This window comes from Taudactylus pleione, unplaced genomic scaffold (assembly GCF_031769625.1).
Source record: "Taudactylus pleione unplaced genomic scaffold, aTauple2 ptg000135l, whole genome shotgun sequence".
Classification (NCBI taxonomy): Eukaryota; Metazoa; Chordata; class Amphibia; order Anura; family Myobatrachidae; genus Taudactylus; species Taudactylus pleione.
The window spans coordinates 9692374-9715305 of NW_028284537.1; the positions used below are offsets into that span (position 1 = coordinate 9692374).

General features: G+C 44.1%; 1 protein-coding gene across 20 annotated transcripts in view; it reads left to right on the forward strand.

Moving 5' to 3' along the window:
- Positions 1-19668, forward strand: part of CADPS (calcium dependent secretion activator) — a 489445-nt gene extending 469777 nt beyond the window's left edge. For all 20 annotated transcript variants that reach the window (XM_088473424.1, XM_088473427.1, XM_088473407.1 and 17 more), the window contains one exon: positions 18456-19668. In XM_088473424.1, the coding sequence (XP_088329550.1) occupies positions 18456-18635 (180 nt within the window). In that variant the 3' untranslated portion in view covers positions 18636-19668. The remainder of the gene's footprint in view (positions 1-18455) is intronic.
- The last annotated feature ends 3264 nt before the right edge of the window (positions 19669-22932 follow it).

The following is a 22932-nucleotide window of genomic DNA, read 5'->3' on the forward strand; positions in this document are numbered from 1 at the left end:
CGTTTTTTCTTTCTTTACCAAACCCTTTCATAGCTTTATTTATATTGTGTGTCTGGCACATTTGTTAAAGGGCTGTGCTTAAATATATTTAGCAGTAACGTGAAGTTTATATACACATATACAATTATTTGCAACTTAATTTAAATGTGTACAAGATTTTATGTTTACACTTCCTTGAGTACGCAATTTGTAATATTAATTGAAAACACGTATTATGCAGGTGTCCTGACACATACGATTGGAACTGCTAATAAAGAATGCAAATTACATCAGTGCTATTTTATTTTTGCTGAGACGTCAGGCTTTAGTTATTAATAGCTTTTACCACCACAAATCTGTGCTGCACAATACTTGTGACGCACTATTACAAAACCTTTATATTTGCAACAAACGTTACATCTCTCAGTAGTTTAGGCAGGTAGACATTTTATTATAGTTTGGTATACAAATATTGGAAACCTAGATATACCTTTAGTATTAAAGCAATTTCAGCTAGTAATATTGGGCAATGTCCAATTCCCATTTGCGTCGTGCTTTTAATTTACTCGTATAATATATTGTTAAAGTTATATATGCATTAAAAGTTTTATTAAGTATATGAAGCAACAAGGTCAATAAGACATTCAGATACTAAAGTTTGCTACATGCTATAAACTTTGCAGATCTGATTGTAAGTGGGCGCATATAATGTGATTGGTATTGTGCGCATAATGTTGAGATGAGACCACATTTTTAAGCATATTCATTTTAGATTTCAATCATGGAGAATGATCATTGATATAGAGTCATAACCAATAGGATGTCAGCCAGTGGCGGCTCCAGAGGCGGGGCTGCAGCGCTGTCCAAATTTCAAATAGGGGAACCACACCAACTGCCATTTCAAACGCTGCCAAACATGGATGACTGGGACTCACTGGCAGTTGGTGTGGCTCCCCTATTTGAATTTTGGACTGTGCTGCAGCCCCGCCCCTGGAGCCGCCACTGTGTCAGACTAATCTGCTCAAAATGACCAAATAGACAACGAGATTGCAGCCTGTGTGACTAACTTTATTCTTAAGCAGGGTACAGATCTAGGCGACTTGTCCGCTGACCCAAGGATCTGCAGACAGTGCGGCCGACTGGTGAGACAATACACTCTTACCAATCTGCTGCTCGGTGTGTCTGCGCTGACATCAGAACTGGGCGGGCATTTAAATTTGCCTGCCCAATTGAGATGTAAGTCGTCCGTGGTCCCTGCAGCATGTGTACGGGCGCTCTGTGGGTTACGCGTACACACAGCGAGTTGTGCCGATGGGAAGCAGTCAGGAAGCCGACGGATGGAATCCCGACCGTCGGCTTCCCGACTGTCTAATCCCGGCAAGGGGTTAAATGACAGGCGTCGAAATCACGACGCCTGTCATTTTACCTACGCCGGGAGCCCGACACCCGGCTTACTAATCAAAGGTAAGCCGAGCGCTGGGCGCAGAAAAGCCACGAGGGGGGGGGGAGGGTTAGGTTTAGGGTTCCGGGTGGGGGAGAATTAGGGTTAGGCACCCCCCTGGGAGTTTAGGTTTAGGCTAGGGAAAGGGGGGGTTAGGGTTAGGCACCCCCTGGGGGGAGGTTAGGGTTAGGCACCCCCCCGGGGGACTTAGGTTCAGGCGGCGGGAAGGGGGCATTAGGTTTAGGCACTTGGAGGGGGGATTAGGGTTAGGCACTTGGGGGGGAGGTTAGGATTAGGCACCGCTAAGGGAGGGTTAGGGGGTGGAATAGGTTACCTGGGAACGATCGAGATTTTCACTGCTGCCGGGATGCCGCTGTCGGGATTTGAACCGCTGGCCGCCGTAAATGATACTGAATCCGTGTCATATACCTGCAAGATATATCGGCATCTGCACTGTTGCATGGCAGATGCAATATGTCTGTGAATTACGTCGTTCACAGATATATTGTTCGTACACACCCTCTGATGCACTATGCAATGTCGTTCATCAGCTGATTGACTTATCGCATAGTGTATACCTAGTATTAGATCACACCGTAGTGTTATATCGTTGAAGGTTAAAATAGCTCAGTTGTCAATCAAACAGTGCACTCTGATATGGGTATATATTACACAAAACAATAAATATGTGTCTTCCTAGCAGCTTCTATGTGTCTGTGGTGCTGGTATATGAACGGGAGTGATATGTGTGCTGCCACTAACACCTACATATATTGTGACAAGTTCCACAATTACACAGGCTCCAGATGAATAATTGATAATGTTGCCATTTCTTCACTGACAAATTAACGATTAATGCCCATTGGGTTTCCTTTTGCTTTGGCGGAAGGGAATTTTACAGCCTTCCCTATGCAGTACGCTGCTTCATACAGTAGTTTAGTACAAACAATATTTGGATAAAGGAACCACTAACAAATTAGATCTTGGTTCGCCAGTTAAGAGGCATTAATACTTAGCTGTTTAATTCTTTTTATAAGTGAGCAATTTCCTTTACGATCCACAATGTCACATGGGCCAAGAAAATTGCAGCGTTGTTAAATAATGATATAGTCAGTCAGTGTATCGTGCAATGAATAAAGAATGTTGCTCCTCTGCCACACCGCAGGAGGAATTACGCTGAGAAAAAGGCCGTAGCAGTGATGTGACTAGAAGAGCGCCCCCCATTGGCTTTCATTATATGCTGCCTGAGCCGATCTTCTCTTTAGATCTCTGTGGTTTCCTGGTTGGAACATCGCTGTGTTTTATATCATCTGTCTTCTAACATTGTTCTTGGAAATATGAAATATTTGACTGAACACATTTATTTACCTATATTTATTCATTTACCTGCTGAGTTTAATCTTCCTTACATTATATGCATTTGAGTTGAGAAAATGAATGGATAGATTTACTAAAATGTAGATTACTGAGTTGTGAGTAAGGCAAGCATGTGCGTGACAGGGAAACAAACATATGAACGAGGTAAGGGGACAATGTAAATACATCCTATTCAAATAGCCATTTAAAGGGTAATTATCACACACCTAAAACTTAATAGCTTATAACAGCACAGTACTTTTTCCATTTGGCATTTATCATGAATAGCCATAAACTCCTACTCTCTACATCAGCTTTTCTGACGTTACAATTCTGACTAGGCAGCTGCTGACGTCTGAGTTCTAGAACACTGGCAGCTGCTGACGTCTGAGTTCTAGAACACTGGCAGCTGCTGACGTCTGAGTTCTAGAACACCAGCAGCTGCCTACTCAGAATTCTACACACAGTTATGCTGCGAGTCTAATGGCTGGTACACACTAGATGATATGACGTCCGGCCGGATCGTACGACATGTCGGCAACATCGTCTAGTGTGTACACTCAATCTCACTGACGATGTATGCAGGTCCAGCGGGTGACATCATCAGAGAGGGCCATGCTGCCGGATGTAGCATGGCCCCCACCGTCACGATGTCGCTCCTGACATCGGCAAGTGTGTATGCACTTGCCAATGCCGGGACCCATCACACAACAGGTCGGCTGGGTACACATCGTTAAAAGTGTACCCAGCTTAAGGGGTCCATTCATCAACGGGGGGTCTCGCCACGGGAGATACTTATCACCAGAGCAATTCAGCATTGCTCCGGTGCGGGGACAGCTGCTCCGAAAAGCAGCTGTCTCCGCGATCAGTAACACTACTACATTAGTATCAGCATTACTTAGCTCCCCTGTGGCAGGCTTCTGTGCATTTGTGACCTGAGGATCACACATGAAGATGGCGGTTATTCTTTCAGGCAACTCCGAAAACTTTACGTTTTTGGAGTTTGCGGAATATCAAGTGGGCCTATCGGACCCCTGATGATGATTGGCCTGTTACCTAAAATTCCGCATTTGTGACACACCATTAAGTTATGATGAATGGACCCCTAAGAGTTTATCACAAAGTTTAAATTATATTATGGTTCCCTATGTTATATGCACTGGTAGATGCTTTGGGGCCTAGAGGTAAATGGGGCAGGACAGCCTGGGGTCCTTCGGGAGGATAAATGGGCACTGAAGGGCCCTCTCCAAAATGTTACTCTGTGGCCCAGTTACGCATTGTTCAGACCCTGTCATATAAAATAATAACACTCAAAAAATTCATGTCTTGACTCTACTATATCTATTTTTAATTTTGGGATCATTTCCTTTAAACAGTCACCATTTCATGGAATTTGGGCCCCTAATTATGGCCTTATAAAGGCAACTTAAGATGAGGACACCCATGTACATGTGCTGCCACCAGCTCCACATCACTGATGATTTCTTCACATATATTAGACCACTCGTATTATTACAATATAATGTAGTGAAGTGTTATATACATAATAGTGAATAGTGTCTTCACAGTGTCATTCATTTTGTGAAAATTAGCATTTTCCAAATACAATGTCATTAAATATAACCCCTACATCATTTTATAAATCCCATGGGAATCTTCTTGCATTCAGTAGGTCAAGTGGAAATTGTGAATAAGAAATCTGAACAGACCGCTGAAACCTGACATGGGGGGAATACAATTTAATACACTTTTTACACTGGCCAAATAACCCGGGTTATTGCCGTATCATTTGTCTCAGTGTAAAAGGGTCCGCGAAGAATTACTGGTGACCCGGCAATCCAACCCGGGTAGCGAGCAGGATTGTAGCCGGGTTACGGATCAGTGTAAACAGGTGACTACCTGGGGCCACCAAGTTATTTAGCGGGGTTAACTCCCACATGTTATTTCCCAGAGGTGGACTATTCCTCGCATCTTCAGGAGCTGAAAAAGGCACCATCAAGGGTTAAATGCACAAGGAAGCTCATTGATTCTCTTAATTTAAGCAGAATCGGTGGGTTTCCATGCATAAACCCCTGAATTACAATGTGGGGAAAAGAGTATTTAATTGAACCTCACGGCTAATTGAATTCCCCCTATATATAGACGTGACCAATGGAGGCTCCAGAAGTGCGGCTGCAGCGCAGTCCAAAATTCAAATAGGGGAGCCACACCACCTGTCAGTGCAGGGCCGGCTCTAGGGGTGTTCGACCAGTGCGGTCGCACAGGGGCGCCACCCGTAGAGTGTGGAACCCTTCCCCAGCATCCCGATTTCAGCGGGACAGTACTGTGCTGTTCCACCCGCGGGCCGAAGTGGCCCGCGAGTGGTCAAATCGGGAGTCTGGGGACCCCCACCGCCGCAGGTTTGTGGCGGTGCTGGACCCCCCAGAGAGTGAATGGATGCCGCGCGCATGCGCGGCAACCATTCACTGACAGGAGAGGGCTGGGGGAAGCCCAGCCAGTGACGGAGTGCTGGGCTTTACCCCCAGCCTGACGTTATTTGGAGGTGTGCCATGTGGGCACACCTCCAAATAACGTCACACAGGGGGCGTTAGGGCACTCTCTCAAGAGCCGGCACAGGGTGCTCAGAACCCTGGAGCCGGCCCTGTGTCAGTGAGTCCCGGCCATCTATGTTTGGCAGCTTTTGAAATGGCAGTTGGTGTGGTTCCCCTATTTAAATTTTGGACTGCGCTGGAGCCACCACTCGACGTGATGTAAACTGAAGGCTCAGTAGTCATTAGTCAACCAATCAGAAGCGACTAGATAGTGCTGCTGGTGTCATCATTATTATTTATGCCACGCCTACAGTGCCTGCAAAAGATAGACCTCATAAGAAGTGAATCTGGATTCAAGTTTCATTAGGTCTCAAGGCAGGGCTGTAAGGATAAGGTAGCAGGGGGGGCTCCCAATATTTACTGCACTAAACTTACACTCACACTAAGTATAACTTACTGTAAGTTGCATCCAGTAAAGAGAAGAGCAAAAGTCTTACCTGTAGTACAGTTTGCTTAATTTTAATCATACACCAGGAAACCTGTGGGGCTCCGGAGGCTGACAGATAATGAAGGGACTTGTAGTTCCACAACTTCTGGAGAGTCACACGTTGTCTAACTCTGCAAAAGACTATAGAGTAGGGGTGTGCACCGGCCACTTTTCGTGTTTTGTGTTTTGGTTTTGGATCTGGATCTTTCTTCGTGTTTTGGATCTGGATTGGTTTTGCCAAAACCACCCTTCCGTGTTTTGGGTTCTGGGTTTTGTGTTTTGGATCTGTATTTTTTTGAAAAAAAGCATAAAAACAGCTAAAATCACAGAATTTGTGGGTTTTTCTGCTCCTATGCTATTATTAACCTCAATAACCTTAATTTCCATTCATTTCCAGTCTATTCTGAACACCTCACAATAGTGTTTTTATGTCCAAAAGGTTGCACCGAGGTAGCTGGATGACTATACTAAGAGATACGAGTGGGCGGCACAAACACGTGGTCCATCTAGGAGTGACACTGCAGTGGCAGACAGGATGGCAGTTTGAAAAACTAGGCCCCAAACTATACATAATGCAAAGAAAAAAAAGAGGTGCAAGATGGAATTGTCCTTGGGCCCTCCCACCCACCCTTATGTTGTATAAACAGGACATGCACACTTTAACAAACCAAACATTTCAGCGCCAGGGTCTGCCACACGACTGTGGCTGAAATGATTGGTTCGTTTGGGCCCCCACAAAACAAGCTGGCAATTAATCTGTCCCTGCACAAACTGGCTCTACGGAGGCAAGATGTCGTCCTCATCCTCCTCATCCACCGATTCCTCACCCTCTTCAGTGTTGTGTACATCCTCATCCTCACAGAGTATTAATTCGTCCCCGCTGGAATCCACAACCACAGGTCCCTCTGTACGTTCTGGAGGCTGGTCTCCCTGGAAGAGCTGATAATTCATTTTATAAACATCATCTTCTCCACATTTTATGGAAGCAACCTCCTACGCCTTTCGCTGACAAGGTTCCCGGCTGCACTAAATACTCTTTCGGAGTACACACTGGAGGGGGGGCAACTCAGGTAAAATAGAGCCAGTTTGTACAGGGACCTCCAAATTGCTTCTTTTTCCTGCCAGTACAGGTACGGACTGTCTGACATGCCTACTTGGATGCTGTCACCGATGTAATCCTTTAACAGACAGACGCACGCTTGTCGCTGCTGCTTTGAGGATGCAAGTGCGGCTACAGCCCACACAATTCACAAAGACAGAAAAAAAAAGAAGAATATTTTTATTGTTTGTGGAGCGCACTTTGAGGGTTACACCACCCTTTAACAGACAGACGCACGCTTGTCGCTGCTGCTTTGAGGATGCAAGTGCGGCTACAGCCCACACAATTCACAAAGACAGAAAAAAGAAGAAGAATATTTTTATTGTTTGTGTAGCACACTTTGAGGGTGTCACCACCCTTTAACAGACAGACGCACGCTTGTCGCTGCTGCTTTGAGGATGCAAGTGCGGCTACAGCCCACACAAGTCACAAACACATTAAAAAAATAGTTTTTTATTTTTTGGAGCACTTTGAGGGTTACACCACCCTTTAACAGACAGACGCACGCTTGTCGCTGCTGCTTTGAGGATGCAAGTGCGGCTACAGCCCACACAATTCACAAAGACAGAAAAATAAAGAAGAATATTTTTATTGTTTGTGTAGCACACTTTGAGGGTGTCACCACCCTTTAACAGACAGACGCACGCTTGTCGCTGCTGCTTTGAGGATGCAGGTGCGGCTACAGCCCACACATTTCACAAAGACAGAAAAAAAAGAACAATATTTTTATTGTTTGTGTAGCACACTTTGAGGGTGTCACCACCCTTTAACAGACAGACGCACGCTTGTCGCTGCTTCTTTAAGGATGCAGGTGCGGCTACAGCCCACACATTTCACAAAGACAGAAAAAAGAAGAAGAATATTTTTATTGTTTGTGTAGCACACTTTGAGGGTGTCACCACCCTTTAACAGACAGACACACGCTTGTCGCTGCTGCTTTGAGGATGCAGGTGGAATCTAGACGGGATTTGGAACCGGGGACACACTACCTCCATCAATTGTCTAAATCCCACTGCACTAATGGCGAATACCGGACGCACATCTAACACCAACATAGCAGTCAAGGCCTCAGTTATACGTTTTGCTTCAGGATGACTGCTGTCGTACTTCATCCTCATCGCTAGGGACTGTTGGAGGGTCAATTGTTTAGTAAAAGTAGTGATGTTCCTACTTCCTCTCTGGGATGATGAACAACTCCCAGCAGCAGCAACAGCACTAGGAGGAAGTGGTTCTTGATCTTTCCCTATTTTATTTTTATCGGAGAAAGTTTGGTCCTCCATTTATGTTATATTGATATATACATGTGGCTAAAGCGCACACAAACACAGAAAATATTTTTTTATTTTTGCTGGAGAGTAGTGCACTTTGTGGGTTACACCACCCTTTAAGAAATGAGCCAGCCGGCTCTTTACTTATGGGACACAGGCGCACGCTTGGCGCTGCTCTTTTGTTGATGCACGTGCAGCCACAGTGCACACAAGTCACAAACACAGAAAATAATTTTTTTTTTGGTTTGGACTGGAGTGTACTTTGGGGGTTACAGCACCCTTTAACGGTCAAGCCAGCCGGCCCTTTACTTATGACACAGGCGCACGCTTGGCACTACTTTGTTGATGCACGTGCGGCTACTGCGCACACAATTCACAAACACAGAAAATATTTTTTTTTTGGTTTGGACTGGAGTGTACTTTGGGGGTTACAGCACCCTTTAACGGTCAAGCCAGCTGGCCCTTTACTTATGACACAGGCGCACGCTTGGCACTACTTTGTTGATGCACGTGCGGCTACTGCGCACACAATTCACAAACACAGAAAATATATATTTTTTTGGTTTGGACTGGAGTGTACTTTGGGGGTTACAGCACCCTTTAACGGTCAAGCCAGCCGGCCCTTTACTTATGACACAGGCGCACGCTAGGCACTACTTTGTTGATGCACGTGCGGCTACTGCGCACACAATTCACAAACACAGAAAATATATATTTTTTTGGTTTGGACTGGAGTGTACTTTGGGGGTTACAGCACCCTTTAACGGTCAAGCCAGCCGGCCCTTTACTTATGACACAGGCGCACGCTTGGCACTACTTTGTTGATGCACGTGCGGCTACTGCGCACACAATTCACAAACACAGAAAATAAAATTTTTTTTGGTTTGGACTGGAGTGTACTTTGGGGGTTACAGCACCCTTTAACGGTCAAGCCAGCCGGCCCTTTACTTATGACACAGGCGCACGCTTGGCACTACTTTGTTGATGCACGTGCGGCTACTGCGCACACAATTCACAAACACAGAAAATATATTATTTTTTTAGCACTTGGGGGGAGCACCCCTGATGGACAGGGCACCCCCTGGACAACACTACAGCACCCCTTTAGGACTGGGACACTGCACAGGACTTTGGAGTGGACACAGCCCCTATGGAGAACTGACTGCACAACACAGTCCAGCCAGCCCCTATGGACTTTGAAGTAGTGGACACAGCCCCTATAAACAACAGCAGCACAGCACAACACAGCCAGCCCCTGTGGACTTTGAAGTAGTGGACAACAGCAGCACTACACTACACTACACAGCCCAGCCAGCCCTAACTCCCACCCTCCCTCTTCACTGTCCACAGCCGAGTGAGAAAATGGCGCCGACGCGGGTACCTTATATAGGATCCAAAACCCGCGAGACTCAGAAGGTGGGATGATGACGTTTTGCCTCGATTTCAGATCCGAGCCAGGCGGGAAAAGTCGAGCCTGACTCGGATCGGACTCGGATCGGGGGGGCTCGGGGGGGTTCGGATTTCAGAAATCCGAACCCGCTCACCCCTACTATAGAGATATAAAGTCAAGCTGACATTTTTAGCACTAGGCATGGAGGTTATATAACTTCTATATTTTACATTGGTAGACACTATTACGTTTATTGTAATGGAGTCGTGTAGCAGCTGATGCTTCCTGCCTTGAATAATCTGTCATCTACTAAGAACAGAACACTGGAGCATATGTATAAATTTACATATATAAAAAAAATACTTACAGGTTGTGCAACAACTTTTAAGGGTAAAAATATACAATGTTCATAAGCGTATTATTTTTGTTCTTTGTATTTCAGCAGATGTTTAGTACAGGACAGACACTTAATAAACCATAATTATTTGCATATTTGCAGTTTTTTAAATAACAGCCCCCCCACATCCCCCAATGCACAACCTAAAAAACATACACACATAAATAAGGGAAACCAGATTGTCCTATAGGATCTCTTCTGCTGTCAAATTCTGTTTCATGCCGACTATACAAAACCACTATAATAATGTTCGCCCTCCTTTTAAATATAACAATATTAAAAGTCACTTCAGTGTCCTGTGATGTGTATTGGGGCATACTGTTTTGTTCTTCTACTTAAAATTTCACATTTCACATATCAGCCATATAGCCTTCAAAACAAGCGTCCCCTTAGACCAAAATAATGATGCAATACAGTGACATCATTTCTTAATCTCTACTAAATAAAAACACATCACATAAGACTGTACCCTTTTTATTAAGCATAAAAAAACATATAGATGATCATTATAATGTTGTTAATAATGATTAACGTAAATGCGGCACACTTCGGAGCGGACTCCTGACATAAAATTCCCAGCTCGTCAAAGTGGATGGGCGCTGCCAGTGTCAGACTGGGGTATGAAGGGCACTCTGGGGGAATGCAGTGGTAGGGGCCCATGCTAAATGGGTGTGACCAGCCACCACAGAGGCTTGGCTAACCATTAGAGAGTGCATAGTGTGGGCCCCTTTATATATATATTAGGGGTGAGCGGGTTCGGATTTCTGAAATCCGAACCCCCCGAGCCCCCCCGATCCGAGGCAGATCCGAGTCAGGCTCGACTTTTCCCGCCTGACTCGGATCTGAAATCGAGGCAAAACGTCATCATCCCGCCTTCCGAGTCTCGCGGGTTTTGGAACCTATATAAGGTACCCGCGTCGGCGCCATTTTCTCACTCGGCTGTGAAGAGGGAGGGTGGGAGTTAGGGCTGGCTGGGCTGTGTAGTGTAGTGTAGTGCAGAGTAGTGTTGTGCTGCGCTGTGCTGCTGTTGTCCACTACTTCAAAGTCCATAGGGGCTGGCTGTGTTGTGCTGTGCTGCTGTTGTTAATAGGGGCTGTGTCCACTACTTCAAAGTCCATAGGGGCTGGCTGGACTGTGTTGTGCAGTCAGTTCTCCATAGGGGCTGTGTCCACTCCAAAGTCCTGTGCAGTGTCCCAGTCCTAAAGGGGTGCTGTAGTGTTGTCCAGGGGGTGCTCTGTCCATCAGGGGTGCTCCCCCCAAGTGCTAAAAAAATAATATTTTTTGTGTGTTTGTGAATTGTGTGCGCAGTAGCCGCACGTGCATCAACAAAGTAGTGCCAAGCGTGCGCCTGTGTCATAAGTTAAAGGCCGGCTGGCTTGACCGTTAAAGGGTGCTGTAACCCCCAAAGTACACTCCAGTCCAAACCAAAAAAAAAATAATTTTCTGTGTTTGTGAATTGTGTGCGCAGTAGTCGCACGTGCATCAACAAAGTAGTGCCAAGCGTGCGCCTGTGTCATAAGTTAAAGGCCGGCTGGCTTGACCGTTAAAGGGTGCTGTAACCCCCAAAGTACACTCCAGTCCAAACCCAAAAAAAATTATTTTCTGTGTTTGTGAATTGTGTGCGCAGTAGCTGCACGTGCATCAACAAAGTAGTGCCAAGCGTGCGCCTGTGTCATAAGTAAAGGGCCGGCTGGCTTGACTGTTAAAGGGTGGTGTAACCCCCAAAGTACACTCCAGTCCAAACCAAAAAAAAAATCATTTTCTGTGTTTGTGAATTGTGTGCGCAGTAGCCGCACGTGCATCAACAAAGTAGTGCCATGCGTGCGCCTGTGTCATAAGTAAAGGGCCGGCTGGCTTGACCGTTAAAGGGTGCTGTAACCCCCAAAGTACACTCCAGTCCAAACCAAAAAAATATATATTTTCTGTGTTTGTGAATTGTGTGCGCAGTAGCCGCACGTGCATCAACAAAGTAGTGCCAAGCGTGCGCCTGTGTCATAAGTAAAGGGCCGGCTGGCTTGACCGTTAAAGGGTGCTGTAACCCCCAAAGTACACTCCAGTCCAAACCAAAAAAAAAATTATTTTCTGTGTTTGTGAATTGTGTGCACTGTGGCTGCACGTGCATCAACAAAGGAGCAGCGCCAAGCGTGCGCCTGTGTCCCATAAGTAAAGAGCCGGCTGGCTCATTTCTTAAAGGGTGGTGTAACCCACAAAGTGCACTACTCTCCAGCAAAAATAAAAAAATATTTTCTGTGTTTGTGTGTGCTTTAGCCGCACGTATATATCAATATAACATAAATGGAGGACCAAACTTTCTCCGATAAAAATAAAATAGGGAAAGATCAAGAACCACTTCCTCCTAGTGCTGTTGCTGCTGCTGGGAGTTGTTCATCATCCCAGAGAGGAAGTAGGACCATCACTACTTTTACTAAACATTTGACCCTCCAACAGTCCCTAGCGATGAGGATGAAGTACGACAGCAGTCATCCTGAAGCAAAACGTATAACTGAGGCATTGACTGCTATGTTGGTGTTAGACGTGCGTCCGGTATCCGCCATTAGTGCAGTGGGATTTAGACAATTGATGGAGGTAGTGTGTCCACGGTTCCAAATCCCGTCTAGATTCCACCTGCATCCTCAAAGCAGCAGCGACAAGCGTGCGTCTGTCTGTTAAAGGGTGGTGACACCCTCAAAGTGCGCTCCACAAACAATAAAAATATTCTTCTTTTTTTTTCTCTGTCTTTGTGAATTGTGTGGGCTGTAGCTGCACTTGCATCCTCAAAGCAGCAGCGACAAGCGTGCGTCTGTCTGTTAAAGGGTGGTGACACCCTCAAAGTGTGCTACACAAACAATAAAAATATTGTTCTTTTTTTTTCTGTCTTTGTGAAATGTGTGGGCTGTAGCGCACCTGCATCCTTAAAGCAGCAGCGACAAGCGTGCGTCTGTCTGTTAAAGGGTGGTGACACCCTCAAAGTGTGCTACACAAACAATAAAAATATTGTTCTTTTTTTTTCTGTCTTTGTGAAATGTGTTGGCTGTAGTCGCACCTGCATCCTTAAAGCAGCAGCAACAAGCGTGCCTCTGTCTGTTAAAGGGTGGTGACACCCTCAAAGTGTGCTACACAAACAATAAAAATATTGTTCTTTTTTTTTCTGTCTTTGTGAAATGTGTGGGCTGTAGCCGCACCTGCATCCTTAAAGCAGCAGCGACAAGCGTGCGTCTGTCTGTTAAAGGGTGGTGACACCCTCAAAGTGTGCTACACAAACAATAAAAATATTGTTCTTTTTTTTTCTGTCTTTGTGAAATGTGTGGGCTGTAGCCGCACCTGCATCCTTAAAGCAGCAGCGACAAGCGAGCGTCTGTCTGTTAAAGGGTGGTGACACCCTCAAAGTGTGCTACACAAACAATAAAAATATTGTTCGTTTTTTTTCTGTCTTTGTGAATTGTGTGGGCTGTAGCCGCACTTGCATCCTCAAAGCAGCAGCGACAAGCGTGCGTCTGTCTGTTAAAGGGTGGTGACACCCTCAAAGTGTGCTACACAAACAATAAAAATATTGTTCTTTTTTTTTCTGTCTTTGTGAAATGTGTGGGCTGTAGCCGCACCTGCATCCTTAAAGCAGCAGCGACAAGCGTGCGTCTGTCTGTTAAAGGGTGGTGACACCCTCAAAGTGTGCTACACAAACAATAAAAATATTGTTCTTTTTTTTCTGTCTTTGTGAATTGTGTGGGCTGTAGCCGCACTTGCATCCTCAAAGCAGCAGCGACAAGCGTGCGTCTGTCTGTTAAAGGGTGGTGACACCCTCAAAGTGTGCTACACAAACAATAAAAATATTGTTCTTTTTTTTCTGTCTTTGTGACTTGTGTGGGCTGTAGCCGCACTTGCATCCTGAAAGCAGCAGCGACAAGCGTGCGTCTGTCTGTTAAAGGGTGGTGACACCCTCAAAGTGTGCTACACAAACAATAAAAATATTGTTTTTTTTTTCTGTCTTTGTGAATTGTGTGGGCTGTAGCCGCACTTGCATCCTCAAAGCAGCAGCGACAAGCGTGCGTCTGTCTGTTAAAGGGTGGTGTAACTCTCAAAGTGCTCCAAAAAATAAAAAACTATTTTTTTAATGTGTTTGTGACTTGTGTGCAAAGTAGCCGCACTTGCATCCTCAAAGCAGCAGCGACAAGCGTGCGTCTGTCTGTTAAAGGGTGGTGACACCCTCAAAGTGTGCTACACAAACAATAAAAATATTCTTCTTCTTTTTTCTGTCTTTGTGAATTGTGTGGGCTGTAGCCGCACTTGCATCCTCAAAGCAGCTGCGACAAGCGTGCGTCTGTCTGTTAAAGGATTACATCGATGACAGCATCCAAGTAGGCATGTCAGACAGTCCGTACCTGTACTGGCAGGAAAAGAAGCAATTTGGAGGTCCCTGTACAAACTGGCTCTATTTTACCTGAGTTGCCCCCCCTCCAGTGTGTACTCCGAAAGAGTGTTTAGTGCAGCCGGGAACCTTGTCAGCGAAAGGCGTAGGAGGTTGCTTCCACAAAATGTGGAGAAGATGATGTTCATAAAATGAATTATCAACTCTTCCAGGGAGACCAGCCTCCAGAACGTACAGAGGGACCTGTGGTTGTGGATTCCAGCGGGGACGAATTAATACTCTGTGAGGATGAGGATGTACACAACACTGAAGAGGGTGAGGAATCGGTGGATGAGGAGGATGAGGACGACATCTTGCCTCCGTAGAGCCAGTTTGTGCAGGGACAGATTAATTGCCAGCTTGTTTTGTGGGGGCCCAAACGAACCAATCATTTCAGCCACAGTCGTGTGGCATACCCTGGCGCTGAAATGTTTGGTTTGTTAAAGTGTGCATGTCCTGTTTATACAACATAAGGGTGGGTGGGAGGGCCCAAGGACAATTCCATCTTGCACCTCTTTTTTTTCTTTGCATTATGTATAGCTTGGGGCCTAGTTTTTCAAACTGCCATCCTGTCTGCCACTGCAGTGCCACTCCTAGATGGACCACGTGTTTGTGCCGCCCACTTGTATCTCTTAGCATAGTCATCCAGCTACCTCGATGCAACCTTTTGGACATAAAAACACTATTGTGAGGTGTTCAGAATAGACTGGAAATGAGTGGAAATTAAGGTTATTGAGGTTAATAATAGCATAGGAGCAGAAAAACCAACAAATTCTGTGATTTTAGCTGTTTTTATGCTTTTTTTCAAAAAAATACAGATCCAAAACACAAAACCCAGAACCCAAAACACGGAAGGGTGGTTTTGGCAAAACCAATCCAGATCCAAAACACGAAGAAAGATCCAGATCCAAAACCAAAACACAAAACACGAAAAGTGGCCGGTGCACACCCCTAATATATATATATATATATATATATATATATAAACAGTAAATACTGATTTGTATTATCATAATCCTGGGAATGTAGTATAATGTAACATATGCACAGGCTGGAACCTGACACCTAGAGAAGGGGATGGGGCCCAACTGGGATTTTCCCTGTACCCCTGTGAGCCAGTCCGACCCCCTGGGCCCCGGTATGCTGCTGTTCTCCTCAAGCAGGGTGCTGAAATCAAGCACTGTACGGTTTGACATGTTAGGGCTGATTCAGAGGTCAGCGACTATCTACAAATACCACAACAAATCTCTTCCCTGGTGTACATCCATGCATCTGAATGTACAAGGGCAGAGATGTCCCATATCAGTGGCCGTGCCATCGGTTGCACCATCAAAACTTGCGCCAGCCCTATGGCAGGTGCAGGTTTCTTTGTTCGAGTATGGCCCAGGAAAGGCTACTACATTTTCAATAGACTTCTCCGTGCGTGCGTCTGAACTCGCAACTGCGACTCAGTACGGACACAAACGGGAAACACATGCACGGTGGGACTTAGCCTCAGACGCAGTAACAATAAAAAAAAATCACTGAACTGCGTCTGATATCGGCGGTGCGTCCACCTCTAAATCAGCCCCTTTGACTCCTCATTCAATGTAACTTTCACTGACTTCTACAACTACATTGCAATATTAGCCAGGAAACTAGGTAGCACTGGGACATACCTGTCTGTATTGATGGCCATCGTTGGCACAAAACTCATCGATGGTTTACACCCCTCAATGGCCACCACTGCAGGGCACACAGGTGGGCCGCAGGCCAATCAAAAATGGGGGCTAAGCTTAACTTCTGCCGGGTCAGGCTAAGCTCCGTCCCGCCAAGGGGAAAAAAAAAAACATCGGCTCTCACTCGTCCATCAATGGCAGAGAGCCATTGGCTCTCTGCCATTGATGGCCAAACCATCAAAAATTAACCATCGATGATTGCTAACTATCGATGGTCAATGGCCATCCCTAGTCTGGAAAGGTCATCCCAGGATTGGGTGAGAGCATGAACGGATCATATCCTACCCTAGGATGACCTCTTTGACCAGGTTAACGCTGCTGATGCCACGTCTTGCTGCTGCATTGTGCATACAATTCACAATGTATATGTAAAAGTTAAAATGTGTTGACATAGGCCCTGATTCAGAGCCGGACGCTCTGACCAGAGCGCTCGCTCTGAATCAGGGCCCACCTCCATAAATATGGAGCGTCCTCCTGGACGCTCATATAGATGTGGGTCACCACCCACAGCCTATACGAGCGTGCAGGATGATGGTCGCGATGGTCTTGACCATCGCGACCATCGCCAGTGCGACCAGAAGCCTGCGGTTGAGTTTCTCAACCGCAAGGCCAGGAGTGATTTTGGCTCTATCAGAGCCAAAATCACTCCCACTAGTGATGTCAGTGGGGCTGGCTTCTGACGGTAGGTGTTCCCTTGGAAACGCCTCCGTCTGGCTGGCACGCCCCCACCAAAGGGGGCGTGCTGTCAATCAACATCGACAGCACGCCCCCTTTGATCAGACACAACGAGCGAAGGAAAGTCCTTCGCTCGTCGCGTCTCGCGCATGCGCACGACGGAGCTCCCTCCGTCGTGCGCATGCGCAGTGCACACCATCGACCCACTTGCGAGCGGGCAGCCGCTCGCGAGTGGGTCTGAATGAGGCCCATAATGTGAAACATTTCACATTCTATTCATATACTGTGCAGGTGAGTGTAAGCTGTTCTCTCTTATCTGCCTTTTTTGTTGTTGTTACCTAAAAGAGACTTACTATATTGTCCCTCAATAGGATTACTGCCCGGAAGTCAGCTGTTTGCTGGAAGACATATTCTTCTCATGATCACTTCAATGTGCATTTGTGATTATTAATAGTAGGGTTTCATTTACATCATATTCCATTAACACCGCAGCCCAGAGAGGTAGCATAGATAAGCACGTACCAGAGAAGTATCATAGGTACAAAGATGGGTGCATACCAAATATATATATATAAATATTATATATATATATATATATATATATATGTATATATATATATATATATATATGTCACCAATTCATGCATACTTTAATATCAATCCAGTATAATTTTCTGAATACACTGTTGATCTTAATCCTCATAACATCTTCGCTTGGAGCCACAAAACAAGCACCAACAGAAATAGCTTAAAAGCAACCGCTCAGTTGCAACCAATTTTATAGGGCAAAGCTCTTATTAAAATATACTCATATTAAAAAGAAGTTTAAAAAAAATATCTGCAGTCTCCACATCCAGCTGTAGATGTTCCAGACATAATTTTTCACTATTCACAAACGTCCACTGGAGTCTTGGTACCTTCCGTGTTATGGTGACCTAACCAAATATTCTAGCAGTTTCATGGCAGTTTAGTCATTAGGGGGCACTGTCTTGTTGAAGTCTACAATTACTTAGAGCCAATATAGCAATTCCCACTCCTGTTAATTTCTGCAAATATGAACATATATATTTTTTTTATTTTAGAATAATTTATTTTCATAGATTTCACTACAGATTAGAAAAAATACATACATGTGTGTGGATTGTATATATATATATATATATATATATCAAATTTATTTATTTTTTATTTCATTTATGCTTTAAATTTAGGCTTTATGCTTCCTAACTTAACAATTATTTGCAAAGCTACTGTATATTGTGAAATGATAAAGTATATCAGTTCTTTCAACTCCTCGCTTAATACAGCAGTTGATTAAGACCTTTTCATTTTGAAGGGTTAACATCACAGAATCGTCACCTCACTAATAAGTTATGCCTGTCGGGATTGTAAATGGGCTATAGTTGTGCAATGTGCAAAGCTGTAACAGTTCCACTGTGACAGTGAGATTGGTGTGAAGAATAGATTTTAAAGCGTCTCCATCACTATCAATGTATCAAATTAATTTTCACCTAATTTGCTCCCAGACCTTATCATTAGCTTCTAATTGTGTTGTACAGGGAGCCATGGAGTACACGAGTACATACTCAGTGAGTTATCTTCTGCATCGACTACTGAATAAACAACAGCGCTGTCTGTGTATTAGTCCCACATATAACAATGCTATAATTATATAAATATATATACATTTTTATTTTTTTTATTCAATATAGAAAACCTATCGAGACTTTCGATTGCAAGGAGTCCTGGACTCCACTTTAAACAGCAAGACCTATGATACAATTAGAAACCGATTAACAGTGGAAGAGGCGACGGCTTCCGTCAGCGAAGGAGGCGGACTTCAAGGGATTACTATGAAGGACAGCGATGAAGAGAATGAGGAGGACGATTAAATGTCTGGTCATAGAGGCTGAATGGGATGTAGCCCGGTACTCAGTGCATGTCTGTTAGTCACATTAGGGAATTTTCTGTCCGCTCCAAATGCCCATAACAATTTTGCCAATACGGTTATCATTCTAGCTGTGTGATTTAAATAAAAAGTATAAAAAAAAAATTGATGCACTACATTTGGTTCATGGGTTTCCGAACGTCAAATCTATAGGTTCATAAGCAATATAGAGCACCATTGTTTAATACTGTTAATTGAAATATATAGGAAACATGCTAGGTATGTCCCTGTTTTCAGCAAAAATATCCAATGCTTCATTCCTGTAATGTATATACGTTGATGGTAAATTGTTGTGCCTATGAGTGAATAGTAACGTCATTTCTGTTGCGTGGATGCCATCCGCTCGAATGAATGAAAAAAAATTAGAGGCTTTGTTTTCAAAGAAGAGTGAGGCTACACCCAACCAAGGTTTAACTATGCCCATCCATTCAAATCCAAAGTTTATTTCATCCCAAATTCTAAGTCATATACTTTACTTGAACATACTGTTACCTTGAGGTTACATATCGGACGGATTAGTATTCCGGAACCAGAACTAGATAAGAGACATACAAAACCAGAACAAGCTACTGTTTAAAAAAAAATAATAAAACAATTTTATGTTAATGTCTTCTCTTTAAATGTTACATTTTGTTTAGGTTTTAATAAAAGTGTATGTAAAAAAAAAAATAAACAGAAAAAAAAACAAAAAAGACAACTTTAATAACAGACTTAGACTATAAACTGTGTTTATAAGAAATATACAATACTTATTTCCGTAGATTGTAACCTTAATTTACATTATTTTGTGTTTCACAATTGTTTTTATATCTGCCATGTACATTGCATTTTGACCAGTATCTGCATGTAGCCGGGGTCCCTCAAGAAGCTTTTTATCTGTGTAATATAGTGGATCCATCTTGCTTTTGCCTTACAAAAGCCTACAGTTGTAAAAGTGTAAGGACTGTGGCTTCTCAATAAATAACTATTCAGATGTCCTAAGTGTGATTGTCATTGCTTAACTAATTATATCTTGCTGGGTTAACGACACAATACAATGAACAAACAAGTTCTGCGTACCAGGTTTCACTGAAGTCTAGGTGTGTTTTGCCTTCACTGACCGCTCCGCTTTCTCTAGTGGATCAGATGGGCCACGTGGCACAGGTGGGCAGAGACTGGCTGCCATGCTATTTTTTTCCCACTGGTGTGGATGTAGCTTCTAACAGTTTCCAGCACTAAGGGGTCTATGTACTAAAGCTTGATGAGAGATAAAATTGTGAGAGAAAAAGTATTAAACAATCAGCTCCTAACTGTCATTTTTCAAACACAGCTTGTAAAATGTAAGGTAGAAGCTGATTGGTTAGTGCTTTATCACTCACAATTTTCTCTCTCTCCAGTCTTTGATAAATACCCCCCTAAAGCTCTTGACAACTCCTGCACTCCTTGGAGAGATGGGAGCTGTCGGCTTTGCTTGATTGATTGATGCTGATGTGAATTCCCTGTCTCAATATAGAATCTCCAGGTACTAGGACAAGGCATGAGGGGAAAGGTAGTTCTTTGGAGGAAATAAGCCTACAGTGATTAATAATAAAAGCAGCAAAGAAAATGGTGTCTTATTCTCAGATTTGCAACAAAAAAAAATTTGCACCAAAACTTTCATATGTTGAGTATAGTCTCCTAAAAACAATGACATGGGCGAAGTTATGAATAAAAATTGGTATCGGGCACATTTTTGTCTACATACTTCATTAATAAGGGCTTACTGCTATTATAGATACAAATGCAGCATTTACTCCAGTGTACATACCTTAAAATCTTGGGATACAATAGACCACATTGCAATCCATTCAAACCAAAACTTCTTAAGATAGCGCTTGTTCCTGCACCCCCACTGCTTCCCTATGGGAAGGAGGGCCAGATGCGAAGAGGAATTCGTTTGGATCTATTCCCTCAGCCACCGATCGGCTCCTACCGCCTGAAGTCACACATGCATGGACCCAAGTTCACGCATGCGCAGTAGCACTGCTGAGAGTTTCACCGCTACTAAATAATTCATGGGGACAGCTAAACTTCGGATCAACTATATCCACACATGGAGCATTGTTGAATTGCTCCGGTGCTCACAGCGAATTAGATACTTAATTACTTAGATACAAACAATGAATACTACCCTGATTGCAGCTCAGTGTAAAATTGTCCCTGAAAAATAACCCAGGTCAAGTGACCCTGCAATCCAACCCAGGTAGCTACCAGGGTCGGACCCAGGATGGACCTGGGTAATGGTGCAGTGTAAACGGCACAACCCGGGTTATCCGGCCTGGGTCATGCCTAAAATGAGCTGATTGGTGGTTGTGGAGCAGTCACCTCCCACTTTTTATGACCTCACAAGTTTGGCAGGGCAGACCCAGGTTCACTGTGAACGGGGCTGACCTGAATAACCCAGATCGATGGTGCTGTGTAAACGGTGTCTGACCTGGGTTGGAACCATGTTTGAAAACCCAAGTCGGACCCGGGTATTTGGTGGAAAAGAGGTATGATTGTGCATCCACACTGGATGACTTTAATGAACGATGGATCGATCACCGTTACGTCATTCATTAACAATGCACTGCCCAGTATCGATATCGCTAGGTTTGATGTGCAGCGCACCAAAACTGGTGACCGTCACTAGCGACCGAGGGAGTGGCGCAATCGCTGGTACACACTGAGCATTGTAGGCGATATGTCGTTACAAAATGGCATATCGGCCCGACATCGCTCCACTGTGTACCCAGCTTTACGCCAGTGGCTAACTATCCTTACTCAAACTATAGTATTACATACCATTTCCCATATCTTGAGAGGAGAATAATGGGAATTTAGCACACACACAAAAAAAAACAATGTTGCTGAACCTCAATAATAATTTGGATTTTTGTAATTCTTCTAGGCAAATGTCTCTGGTATCATTAACACTCCTTAGGCATTACCTAGATAAATATTAATGAATAGTGTAATCATGATCTCTACTCTGTTACTTTCATAAATCCAGGATAACCCTGTAATGGAGAAGGCTAGAATAACATTTATTTGGCTGGCATTCAGCTTCATGTAAAATGGAGTTTTATTTTTTATATTTGTTTCAATATAGCCAAAGATGGGTGGGTGGGTGGTAGCGTGTTAGAGAGGAGTGATCTTTCAAAATAGTACAAGCACAAATGAGTTCTGACACTGTACACCTGTTGTGCTACACAAGTATATCACACAAAATAAACATCTGGTTCACATTAATCCGAGGAGTTTACTTAGACATTAAGGAACATGTCTGTAGAGCAGTGCAGTCTTCTTAAAGATTGGAAACGGTCAGGCATGACAGACCGAGGGTGTTGGATACATGTTGACACTTGAAGGTCCTGACAAAGGTACAGTTGTTGCAATATAAAAGTGTTTTGGTTTGCAGTGAAACTTTTCATTCTAAAAGTAAATAGTAAATATGAAAGTAAAGGCTGTGTGTACTGTGGATAAAACAGTATCGTTTACAGTACCTAAGGTGCAGTAAGCTGGTTCCACCACTAGGATACCAGACATTATTTTACTAGAGGATAAGCAGCCTCCATAATATTCACATTGCGCTCTGTAATGAGTGGAAAAGTCACGTTTTACCATAGAGATCAATAGTTTTCATCATGACAGCCTATAATGCTGCATTCAGAGGACTGTGATTACATCTGGATGCATTCAGGACCAAATTAACCATGGGACGGATGGAGCTACAGCCCCAGGCCTCCATATAAAAATAAATCCATCGACGAGGACGGCACAATGATGACCAGCTGTCTTATCTGGTACACAGTCGGCCATAAATCATAGGTATTAAAATAGTTTTTCTAGTTTCCTCACCAAATTATGCAATTTTTCTGGTTTTATGTATTTAGGGAGACAATGGGGCTAATAATGTAGGGAGTGTACACGCCCACATGGCACTGGTCACACCCACACAGCACTTGTTACACCCACATGGCACTGGCTACACCCAAACAGCACTGGCCACACACACAACACTGGTCACAGCTCCTCCCCTTCTCAGTATAAGGCCTTGAATATTGTCAGCCCCAGGCCCTGGGTGCACTAACAGCTTTACATTATAATCTTGGCTCTTCACCAGTAAAGCAGGTACAAGTCCAGTCTCTGGGCCTGATTCAGAGCCGGACGCTATTTGCGGACGCTCGTTCAGAAAAAGGCGCTGGCTATTTAAATTGAGCGCTCGCTCTTTGCGGTCTGTT